Source organism: Thamnophis sirtalis, unplaced genomic scaffold, assembly GCF_051295495.1.
Source record: "Thamnophis sirtalis isolate CommonGarterSnake01/CBP01778 unplaced genomic scaffold, rThaSir2_p1.2 scaffold_9, whole genome shotgun sequence".
NCBI lineage: Eukaryota > Metazoa > Chordata > Lepidosauria > Squamata > Natricidae > Thamnophis > Thamnophis sirtalis.
In genome coordinates this window covers 31,810,610-31,823,366 of record NW_028261389.1, presented here as the reverse complement: position 1 = coordinate 31,823,366, position 12,757 = coordinate 31,810,610, and the positions used below count along the sequence as shown (strand labels likewise).

Sequence of the window (12,757 nt, the reverse complement as noted above, 5' to 3'; positions counted from 1 at the left end):
AATGAACTCGAGGGCGAGGCCCTGCCTCACTGTCTGTAGGACCCAATAGTCCGACGTGGTGAGTTCCCATTGGTTGGTGAACTGCTGGAGGCGCCCCCCAATGGGAGGAGTCTGAGAGGCTCCTTCTCAGTTAGTTCTATGGTAGGGATAATGTTGTCTGCTTCTATCAGAAAAAGGACTGCTTGTCCTGAGACCTGTCAGAAGGTTGGGAATATGGTGTGTGAAATGTCAAGGCATTGAAGGACACCTCAGATGGCTGAAAGGATTGACTTCTAAGTAAGGTTGGGCCTTTCTATCCTGCTTCTTGAAACTGGTGGAAAGAACCTTTCTCTTATCCTTGGATTTGACCAACACCAAATCCAAGGTCTCCCCAAACAGCTTGTCACCTTTAAAGGGGACAGCGGCCAATTTCCACTTTGATTTCATATCTACTTGCCAGTGGTGAAACCAGAGAAAGCGTCGAGATGTTACATTAGACGCCAGTGTCCTGGAAGCAAATTTTGCCGCATTTAATGAGGTGTCAGCTGAATACTGGGCCACTGCAATAATCGTATTCACGTATTGACGGAGACGTGTGTCCTCTGCTGGTAATTTAGCTGGCAGGTCCTTTAACCAAAGGATGGAAGCCCTATTAAAGAAGGAGGCAGAAGTAGAGGCCTTAATGGCCCAGGCTGCAACTTGGTGCATTTTATGGCAAGCCTTCTGTCTTCTGCCTTGAGACACTCGATAAGGTCTGCTGGAAGAACCAAATTAGATGTTAAGGAGACCACCGGAGGATCTACAGGGGGCAATTTGAGAACATTTTGCAAATTCGCCTCCACTGAATAGAGTCTCTTATCCCCTCTGCGGCCAAGGCTGGGCCCATTGGTGTTGCACCACTTCCATAAACAGTTCAGGCACAGAGACAAGTTCTTGGGCTGGGACTTGCGCTTTGAACATGCTGTCCCTGGGATTGGGAGCGGCAGCTTCAATGGTTCCCTGTCCTGCCTGAGAAGACACGCCAAGTTGCGTGGTGGCTTTTGCCTTAAGTAAAATGGACTTGAATGTAGTGAGTTTGAATAATACTGAGAAGGCAGGAGTGTCTGGAGGAAGATCTTCATCCTCAGATAGTTCCTGATCATCCTGATCCTGCTCATCATTCCAGGGATGGGTGCCTCATCCTGCGCGTGGAGGTCCCAGGTTCCTTCCTGCGCCTGCCTTCAGAAAGGTCATCTCTGTGCTGACGTCCTTCAGCTATGCCTTGTGAAATTGCACGTGCAATCACCTCCGCACTTCAAAGGAAAGCACTAGGCCCCTATCCTCCCTGGAGCGATGCCTAGCCCGAGAAGGGGGGGAAGAAGGCTCTGGGCCTGAAAGCCTCGGAGGAGACTCGGGAGGTGAGCCTGGCTCCAAGTGAATTGAACGGCCTGGAGAGCTGGGGCCCACCACTGAGTTATCAGGGGATAAATCTAAGGCCTTATCCTCCTCCTCCAATTCCTGCAGGGGAGCTGGGTGATTAACAGGGAGAGATCCCTCTCCTCCTGAAGCCTCGCAGATCTGCCTTGTCGCTGAGCCACTGGGGCTGCTTCGCCTGAGGCCTTGCCCTTGTCTGCTATCCTGCTCCTGCCTTTGGCCTTTCCCCTGGTATTGGCCCCCTATATTTGCTGATCAGAAGGTTGCAAAAGGTGAACACATGAAATGGCAACACTGTTCATAATTAAAAACCAATTGCCAAGCATCCAAATTTTGATCATGTGATCATGGGGATGCTCCAACAGTCGTTAAGTGTGAAGAATAAGAAAAATCACTTTTTTGATTGCCATTGTAACTTCAAATGATCACTAAATGAATGTTGTAAATCGAGGACCGCATAGAACTTCCATCTTACAAAGACCCAAGAGAAAAATTAACTATGTCACCTTGCCATTTGCTCTGATCAAATTATTTTCCTCTTTGTTTTCAAGTTTTATGGCTTGGAATGTGAATGTGCAAAAGTGGCCTCCCCTTCTTCCATCTTCTAAAGGTCAGAATCATGCATCCAGTAATTTTCTTTGTGACATTCTATGGATGTGAAAGTTGGATTTATCAAGTTATTAAGTATAAGTATCCCTTGCTAACTGAACACTCATTCAGCAACCACCTGAAGTACATAATTTGTCCTCAAAATTACAGGTTCTGAAGCTTCCCTGTGGTCATGTGATTACACTTTGGACACTTGTTAATAGGCACACACATTTGCAATGTTTGCAGAGTCCCAGGGTCACCTGATTGCCATTTGCAATCTTCACAGTTTCTGACCAGCAAAGTCAATGGGGAAATTGAGAGGAAGTCAGAAGTCGGTTACATGATGCTGCACTTAATGATCCACAGGGATTCACTTAATAACCACAGCTAGGACTGACAAACTGATGTTGTAAGTCAGGTGCAGTCACATGGCATTTTACTTTATAATGGTGTCGCTTAGTAGCAGAGTTGACGGTCCCAATTGCAGTCAGTAAGCCACAAGTTCCTGTACACAGATATATGACATAGTCAAAGGGTTACTCACCATAGCAAAGTAGCAGGCAGCTCGATTGACATGGAGTTTGCATAAAAGATCCGCAGGAATGTTCACTTCATCTGAAGCGGCATATTCGGACACATTCAACCCTTCAACATACTGCCCCAGTGACAACTTATAATCCTTCTCTCTGAATAAATCATTGCCCTCTGCAAGTAAGTTTTGCACCAATTTCTGTAAAAAAGCCTGTAGGGAAGAGTAGGATTCAAAACTTAATAATTACTTTCAAGGCTTTCACTTATGGTACTTTCCACAACATTTTAATATATTCTTCTTTGCAGTAATGGCTCAATAGCACTAAATAATCAATTGTACTACTCTAGTCTATCTACCATATTTTTCGGAGTATAAGACACACTCCCCCCCCCCCAAAAGAGCATGGAAATGTTGGTGCGTCTTATACATCGAATACAGCCATTTTTGGTCTCTCAAAGCCCCGCCCCCGGATCCCATTTTTGCGAAAAATGGTCCATTTTTCACAAAAACGGAGGCATTTTTGTCTCCCCCCTATCCCCCAGAAGCACTCTGCAGGCTTCAGCAGACCTGGGAAAAGGCAAAAATGCCCCCATTTTTGCAAAAACTGGCCTGCTTTCCACCCTTTTGCAAAAAAAGGAGGTGTTTTTACCTTCCCCCAGCCCTGCTGAAGCCTGAAGAGTGCTCATGGAGGCCAGGGAGGACAAAAACTTTTTTTTCTTACTCTTCGAAAGCTTGGTGCGCCTTATACATTGCCTTATACATGATGCTTTTATTACACAATAGAGACCAAAAATCCCAAGTTTTTTAGTGTGGCACAATAGTGCTATTAAAATCATTTCATAAACCATTTGCATCCTGAGATATGAATTGAGAGAATCATCTTTGGTTGTTCAAAAAGCCTCTGGAACAGCGGTTGAAAATCTAGTGGATGTACAAGTCATTCAAACCTCAGAGCCATTAGGAAAGTGGGTTCCTCTAATAAACAAATTTCTGATTTAAAAACTGGAGTACTTTGCTTGACTGCCTGAAGCACCAAGCGGTCTCCATACTGTAGATACTGGGTTTCAATTATTCTTCACATTTTATAAAATGATGAGGACAGTGCTCAAGAGAAAGAAGAAAAACAAGGAAAGGGAAGGAATACGTAGGGTTTGCTCTGCCTAACAACATCCAAACAGAAGGCTCAGGTGCATTGAGCATTCAGCTTCTAACATATACTGAAACCCAATGTTTTCTTCAATCAATAGTAACTTGTTTGCTTTAGTTGATTGATCGGATTTTTCAAAATACTGCGTATTTGATAGTTGTCTTATTTTTCTTATACAGTAGTCTAACCTAGTGGCCCCCAACATTTTGAACACCAGGGACCAGTTCCATGGACTGGGGAGTGGGTGAATGTTGTTCCATGTGCTGCCTGAATCCCGCAGATGGGGCTTCACTTGTTTGCACGGCCCAGTTTCTGGCATGCCGCAGACCGGTGCTGGTCCATGGACTGGGGGTTGAGGACCCCCGATTCTAACCCTAACCCTACAACCATTTAAAGTTATAATGGTGCTGAACAAATGGTGGTTATAACAAGTCCTTGGAACTCCAGCTGTCCTAGCATCCCTTCATCCCACATCACAATTGGGTGCTTGCACTTATCACCATGTTCATAACCACTGTCACTTGTGCCCTTCCCTGCTGGATTGCTGTCACTTTATAACCGTATCACTTTGTAATAGAAATTCCAGTCCCAATTGCCATTCTAAGTTGAGGTCTACTTGTATTTGCAGTGGCATCATTGGTTTAAAAATGGAATTTCTCATTAAAAATCATCCAAAGGAAGAGAATATGTGTAGCTCAGGGATGAATCAAGAAGAAAATCTAGTCAAGGAGCCAGGAGTGGCAGGACAAGGTATTATATATAAGCAGGAAATAAATCTGACACTCACTAGCACTGATGTTACTTAATCAGGTAACAAAACACTGCAAGCAAACAACTAAGATCAAACAACACCAAAGATTCCACATTAAAACCATCTTCATTTTGATTGTTTTCATTTCAGGATGGGCACAAGAATTGTTACATTCTAAATTTCTGACTCTGAATAGGAAGATCCAAAGCTTTCTTTTCTATTTTTCCAACTGGGCTGAATGAAAAAAAAATCCTTGTCAGAAAAGTCTTAGTTCAACTAAGCCAGAAGATCCAGTCTAATTAATAACAACTTAATCCAAACAGCAGAAATTTTTTTTATCTGCCTCTGTATTTTGATGCTTCTTTCTCAGGTCTATACACTCTTTTCTCTGCTGTATTTCCAAAAATGCATAAACTTTTTTTTAGCAGGGCCATCTTATTACTGATCCTACACTTCATACGTGCTTCACTACTACTGTGTATACTTTTGTTCTGCAGTTAAGATTGTTGTGTTTAACATAATATTTTAGTTCATTGTCAGTTCTGTAGATGTTGTAATAATGAGTAAACCTGAGTAAAATATTTATAATAAATAAAATATACAAACATGGCCTCCTGTAAGAATAAAGTGCAAGGTCTGTTTGGAGATTATTTTTATGATAATCAAAAGCAGTAAAAATGTTATGCTATATAAATAAATACAACTTTCCTTAGTGAAATTCTGCTGTAGCTTTACATAGAGCTGAGAATGATTGCTCATTTTTCCACATAAAACTATGTTCTCCTAACCACTCTAGAAAACCATTAATACTATTCTTCTGTTCCCCAACATTACCTATGGTAACAGGTTAAGATGTATATACATAATATCACTAGATAGCTTAAAATAAGTATGTGAAATCTTAAAATTACCTCATAATCTTCTTGGCTTAATGGTAATGTAGACCTAGAATGAAGAATGAATGAAACTGTTATGAAATAATAAAACAGTCATGAAATGTGTACATTGATCTAACACGCATAAAGACATATATATTACATGTATAATTTAATCATGGATAGGAAATTACCACAGTAAAATAGATACTGCAGTTTTCCAGAAGGACAGTATTATTAGGTAGCAACATTATAGGCTGACTGATACATCGGTGTTTGTCAAGAACTTTGAGAAAATTCTTTTTTAGTAAACTCTACACACGGAAGAAGGAAAATTTGTGGCTAATATCCATGGTCGACGTATGTAGAAAGGTTTGTAAGTACAACAAAGTTCAATTCCTCTGTATTGGAAAATTACAATCATGTAAAGCTGAAGTCAATAAAAACTGAATATAAGCCTCAACATCTCGATTTATAACGTTCCTATATAGCCAATCAATAGAATAAATCAGGTGAAGAACATCACCTCAAATTTACAGACTGAATTAACAAAAGGAAAAGATAAATAGAAATCTAAGAAATTATATTCCTCCTTGGTCTCAGAGGTTTTCCTTTACAAGTATGTTAACTGAAATACATTGATGGAAGTCTAATATTTCTAGGTTCCAAACGCCACATGAGGGTAATATGTTTACATTAGGTGACATAATTCCAACAAGTAACTTCTTGAGCACTGCCATATTTTTACACTAATGCAACATAATAGAATTGTGATTTGATTCTTGTTTGGATGTTTGGTGATATATTGAGCAAAGCAGAATTTTATATTACAAATAAATGAAAACAGAAACACCACCACTACCAAATATGGTTACTTACTGGATGAACTGAAGACCTTTCTCTATCTCTTCTTTTCTTTTTTGTCTTTCCATTGCATCACTGCAATAGTAAAAAAGAATATTTTAATTTTTTACAGTCGTACAAATCTATTCAGTTCAAATTTTAACATGGGTATAGCACTATTATGTTTCTTTCCCAAATATGTTAGTATTTAGTATTTTCTTTCCATCCTCAAATAAATTAAAAATGTGAGCACTTAGCAATATATAATCTGCAAATATGAGTAAATAAATTCCAACAACTTCCCTTCCTAAAAATACAGAAAAAGTGAAAGCTTATTTCATTATGCTTACTTCATTATGCTTCTCGAAAGTATATACAACATTTCTAAGGAGAGCAAAGGAATAGGAAGAAAAAAATTCAATATCTTTTAACCTTTCTCAAAACCTTGGAAATCTTTGGAATTATTCTAAAGACTCTATATGACTTTAAGAGAAAATTACATATAGGATAAATTTTTAAATAATTATAATGATGATTAAGGAACTATAAAATCTACAGGTGAGTAGACTACAGGTAGTTCCTCCACTTATGACCACAATTGTGTCCCAAATTTCTGTTGCTAAACAAGACAGTTTATTAAGAGAATTTTGTCCCATTTAATGGGCTTTATGCCACAGTTGTTAAGTGAATCACTGCAATTGTTAAGTTAGTAACATGGATGTTAAGTAAATCTGGTTTCTCCATTGACTTTGTTGCCAGAAGGTCGCAAATAGAACAGAACAGAACAGAGTTGGAAGACATCTTGGAGATCTTCTACTCCAATCCCCGGTTTAGGCAGGAAACCCTATACTATTTCAGACAAATGGTTTTCCAATCTCTTCTTAAAAACTCCCAATTTCTGAAGGCAAGTTGTTCCATTGATTAATTTTTCTGATTGTCAGGAAATTTCTTCTTAGTTCTAGGTTATTTTTCTCCTTTATTAGCTTCCATCCATTGCATCTTGTCCTGCCCTCAGGTGCTTTGGAGAATAGCTCAACTCCTTCTTTGTGAAAACACCTGAGATATTGGAACACAGCTATTATGTCACCCCCAGTCCTTCTTTTAATTAAACTAGACATACCCAATTCTAGCAACCATTCTTTGTTTTACCCTCCAGTCCCCTAATCATCTTTCTTGCTCTTCTCTGCACTCTTTCTAGAGACTCAACATCTTTTCTACATCGTGGAGACCAAACCTGGATGCAGTATTCCAAATGTGGCCTTGCCAAGGCATTATAAAGTGGTATTAACACTTCACATGATCTTGATTCTATCCCTGTGTAAATGCAGGCTAGAACTATGTTGGCTTTTTTGGCAGCTGCAGCACACTGCTGGCTCATATTTACCGTGTTTTTTGCTCTATAGGACACATTTTTTGTAGCCCAAAAATGGGTGGAAATGTCTGTATGTCTTATGGAGCAAATGTTGCCAAACCCTGCCCACCCACAGGCCCCCACCCTTTGGCCATTTTTGGCCTCTGGGCGTCCCCTTTTTTTGGCCTCTGTAAGACCCGTTTTTGGCCTCTGTGCTTCCGGTTTTCGGCCTCCATGTGTCCCATTTTCGGCCTCCGCACATCCTGTTTTTGGGCATTGCGCCAGACTTTTACAGAGGCCAAAAACAGGGTGCACGGAGGTCAAAAACAGGATGCGTGGAAGCAAAAAACATGGCACGCGGAGGTGAAAAACAGGAGTGTGTCTTATGGTCACGTGCGTCTTATGGAGCGCCAAATACGGTAAGTGATTGTCCACTAGGACTCCAAGATCCCTCTCATTATTGAGCCAGGTACCATCTATACTATACCTGTGCATTTGGTTTTTCTTGTCTAAATGTAAAATCTTACGTTTTCTCACCATTGAATTTCATAAGGATAAGGCCCAATATACATTGGATAAGGCCCAATATACAAGTCTTTTCAGATCATTCTAGATCTTGAGCCTATCTTCTGGAGTATTGGCTATTCCTGCCAACTTGGTCTGCAAATTTGATGACTTCCCCATCTATCCCCTCATCCAAATCATTGATGAAGATGTTGAAGAGCACAGAGGCTTGGGTTACCCTTCTACATTGATAGCAATCAACAGAACTTTGCATTGTACAAGTTTACAGCTAGTTCTCAACTTACAAATTCTTTTAATGACTTATGACAGGTATTTACACTTACAACTGTTGCAGCATCCCCCGGTCATATAAAAAAAAATAGACAGTTGGCATCTGGGCATGTACAGTATTTATGATGGTTGAAGAGTCCTGAGTTCATGTGATCACCTTTTACAACCTTCAATACCAGATTCATTTAATAACCATGTTACTAACCTAACAACTGCAGTTATACTCTTAGTAACTGTGGCAAGAAAGATTGTGAAATAGGGCAAAACTCACTTAATAAGCATCTTGCTTAGCAAGGGAAATTTTGGGCTCAATTGCGGTCTTAAGTTGAGGACTACCCATAGAGTCTATTGCTGAAATTTTTAAAAGGTTTTATCTTTGCTGCACCCAAACTGGTCTTTAATGATACAGTCCATTAATTAAAAACATGTACTTGAAAAATATTGTCAATGTTGTTTTAAAAAAATATTTAAAATCCTACTCAGAATGGTACCTTTCTACATACCGTATAAAATATTTGTGTGGATGTGTAAGATGTTTACAAAGTAAATAAAAGTAAAGTTTTATGGCTCCACAGAAAAATAAGAGGGGGGGAAAATGAACATTTTTCAGAAGAAAAATCAAAATGTAGTACAGAACTACCAGCTGAGGTTCTGATACTTCAAATTACAAACAAGAAAATCTATTCTTAATTACCCTTAGCTGCACTATAAATTCTGAAAGTTTCAATTGCTCAGTCTTAAGTGCATTTGGGATCCTTATATAGCATCTAATTCAAAGCTCAGAACCAAACTACACATTTGTACCATCCCTTCCTGTTCACCTGAATATTTTAACTATTATCTAGGAATGTTCTAATTTTGTCATAATATCCTTACCTATATTCAGTTTAAAACTGTTATTAACTGCTTAAATTAAATGCAAAATATTTACTACACCCCATACGCTTTTCCACCTTTCCTGAAGGCTTGTTTGCAGCTTTAATATAAGACTTTTCGACCAAATGCCTATTTACCTATGTGATGTACCCACATCACATGGAGGCAGAGATGAGGAGAAATCAGGTTTAAAATCCTGAAAACTGTATGTATGTATGATTACTTGTTGTCTAATTCCCAATTTTGCCATTCTAAGAATCTTAACTGCACATTAGAAAGATTAGAGGCATTTTTTTTTCCAAATTTGGAGATTACCAAACTCCTAATAACAATGCTAAGCCACATATGATTTTCAAGTCACAAATCACCTACCCCTGCAATATGATATTAAGGATCATACAAATGGTTAGCACTTTGAAAAGTAGTGTAAAGTAGTGTAATAACTTTATTCAAACATTTTTGACAAAATATGCCGAACTTTCACAATTTAGGCGAAGTTTACTTAAAATGAGCAAAAAACAGATTAAAAACAGAATAATGTAGAAATATCCCAAAGGCTTAAACAAACACTAGCCATACACTACTACAGTATATCCCACCAACCTGAAAGTTATAATGCCTAATTTACTTGTTCCTGGCATTCACTTACTTTCCCTAGTCATGCAGAATAAAATGCTGCATTCTCAGTAGCAATTTAAACACATTTGCCATTCTCCTACTATGCATTCTCCATGCTAGTAACATAACTTGCTTAACCTATTAAATTAATGCAACAGGCACGCGACATTTATGCATGAATGGTAGTTTGTTATATTAAGAAATATTTAAAAAGCCTTTGGTATTCAGATTATAACACAATATGCACTTATTCACAGTAATTGTTTTTCATTTTATGTTACTTTGCTTCTTCAAACCGTTGTCCTTACTTTTCCCTCATTAAACGACACGGTTTTTAGTTCAAATTCCACTGGAATAAAACCGTCCTACCCCTATTAATCCAAGGCCTCCAAGCCGCGGCCTCGCTTAGTAAAGCGATCCGGCTTTAGCTATATCTCTATGGCGGAAGTAAACGGAAACCCCCCGAAGTATTATTACAGGCACTCTCTCCCAAACTCATAGCAAGCTGTCACGGTTATTTCCAAGCTAAAACAGCCCCACGGCGCAGAAAGATGTTTGTGACATACACAAAAAGATGTATACACTACACAGGGAAACATTTCCATGCTGTTACACTGGTAACTTTGATAAGTCAGGCTACAAAATGCCAGATCCAGCAGAACTAAAAGCTATGTTTAAGCAGGACCCACTCATAGGCGTCGGCAGTTTTTCTTTCACTGAAATTGCATATAATGAATGTTTTTAGTAAAACCACAACAAGAACCCGGCAAGGCAGCTTACGATCCCCTGGCCCCATCGGAGAGAAATAGTAGGAAGTCCTGATCGTTCCAAAAGGGCACTGGGTCCGCCATTCACTCCCAACTCCTGCCAGCCCTCCGATACCCCATCTCGTTCGGGGGAAATCGCCTTTACCCATTTACTCCCAGCCGTGTTTTTAATAAAGACCCGAGACTTCTTGATTGGGGAGAATTTGGCTGCATCTGCAACTACGATGTTTGTCACTGTGTTCTGTGAATCTATATAATGTTGCTGGGAGGGGGCTGGGGGGGATTTCTCAGGTCTTTCTCCCTCCACCTTTTTTCCCTCTTATCAGACAAAAAAAAATGTAACCTACTCACCCCTTCTGCTTGGAAATTTTCACTATGGTTACTTGCCTTGATTAATGGTAGGATAGTACTAGAGATATTGTTATAAATAATTAGTCACTATTACTTCATTGCAGAAGGGAGAATTCTGATCCTAGAGCAGCTTCTGCTGCTGCCCCTGCTGTTCCCTCCATGTGCCTCTTCGCCTTTTTTACTTTCATTTCCAGGTCTCCCTAACACAGCCTTACCAGCCAGGCAAAATGCTTCCTTGGGATCCCTCCAGGTCCTAACGACCACCTGTTTCCCACCATAGGTACTCTACACACACACATCACACACACACTATACCACAGTATTTTTTTTTAAATGGTAGCGCCTTCTTCAAATTGAATTCAACTCCAGCAACCAGTTAATAAATCTGCTACTGTATTTATGCCCAGACTTTTGAAATATCACTTAAAACATAGGAAATGAAAATATGGGAAATGTTACCTGTGTAATATGCTGTATTTGCAAATAAAACCAGAGAAGATATACAAGGAGGGGGAGAGTGAGGGAGTGAGGGGAGATACAGATCAATGGAATAAACTAATTCAGTGAGATTTTTTCAATAAATCAGCCTGCAATTCTTTGCTACTTACTTTCAGACATATACATTGGGAAGATTTTTTATTTTTAAATTTCAGATGCAGCTTTTCAAGGCAAGAGCCCCTCAAGCTGGCAGACACCAATTTATAATATTGTAGAAAGTCAGCACCCATTCCTCCTAAAAGACTGAAATATTTTGAAGAATATTAAAAAAGGCAGAATATTATATCTCCCTAAAGGGAGAAATGGAGAAACATGTTTTTTTAGAAGCAGAAAGGAACCCCCACTTTCTTTAAGAGCCCACAGCAGACATCAGCACTTAAGGAATAAAGAGTTTATTGAAAAAGAAAGACAAGCAGTGGTGGGATTCAGAGAACCGGTTGTTAACTTTCTGAGCAATTTGGTGAACTGGTTGTTGGAAGAAATCAGTAGTGGGTTGCAAGCGGTACGCCCTGGTACAGGCATACCAGTGCCTGCTGGGACCACTGGGTACCGTTCCGGTACGGTGCTCTGGAGAGCTCACTCGCCCACCCGCTGACCTTACCTGTATTTAAGCTCTTTGGCACTTCCGTGTATGCGCACAGAGCGTATGGTGCCTGCGTGACGCTCCGCCGAGCAGCTGGAGCATCACAGAGGCATCATGGAACGTCGCAGGAGGTAAGGACGCATGTGTGCACTATGCGCATGAGCACATGTTGTGCGCATTCATGTGGTGGACGCCGGGGCCCCTTGCACCGTACCGGTTGCAACGGGATCAGGAACCTACCACTGGAAGAAATCATTAGGGCAGAGAACCGGTTGTTAAATTATTTGAATCCCACCACTGAAGACAAGTATCTAGATCAGTGGTTCTCAACCTGTGGGTCGGGACCCCTTTGGGGGTTGAACGGCCCTTTCACAGTGGTCGCCTAAGACCATTGGAAAACACATATTTTCGAAAAAATACGGAAAACATAAAATAATTTTATGGTTGGGGGTCACCACAACATGAGGAACTGTATTAAAGGGTCACGGCATTAGGAAGGTTGAAACCCACTGATCTAGATAGCTCTATTCATAGGCAAAACAAATACTGCAGGCAGAAATCCATTCAAGACAGGATATTTTGAAACTCCCTGCAGCAAACTCTGATTAGCCCTCACGCAAGATCCAAACCAGGACAAAGCCATTAAGCCACAATAGGAATTGCCCAACACCCTTTCAGAACACAAGCCCCTTTATTGCATCATCTCAGAGCAGTCCAAACTTCAAACAAACCAGGGAGCTCAAACACATAGGATTTGCATTTCCTCTTTTGCCTATAGAGCTAGCTA

The 12,757-nt window shown here is 40.1% G+C and overlaps 1 protein-coding gene across 3 annotated transcripts in view; it reads right to left on the bottom strand.

Moving 5' to 3' along the window:
• Positions 1–11,081, bottom strand: part of ZC3H7B (zinc finger CCCH-type containing 7B) — a 57,425-nt gene extending 46,344 nt beyond the window's left edge. For 2 of the 3 annotated variants that reach the window (XM_087723219.1, XM_087723221.1), the window contains exons 1-4: positions 10,890–11,081; positions 6,168–6,227; positions 5,325–5,358; positions 2,528–2,725 (exon numbers count right to left, since the gene is read on the bottom strand). In XM_087723219.1, coding sequence (XP_087579345.1) covers positions 2,528–2,725; positions 5,325–5,358; positions 6,168–6,220 — 285 coding nt within the window. In that variant the 5' untranslated portion in view covers positions 6,221–6,227; positions 10,890–11,081. The remainder of the gene's footprint in view (positions 1–2,527; positions 2,726–5,324; positions 5,359–6,167; positions 6,228–10,889) is intronic. The other variant, XM_087723220.1, reaches the window with a different exon arrangement.
• Positions 11,082–12,757: the final 1,676 nt, after the last annotated feature.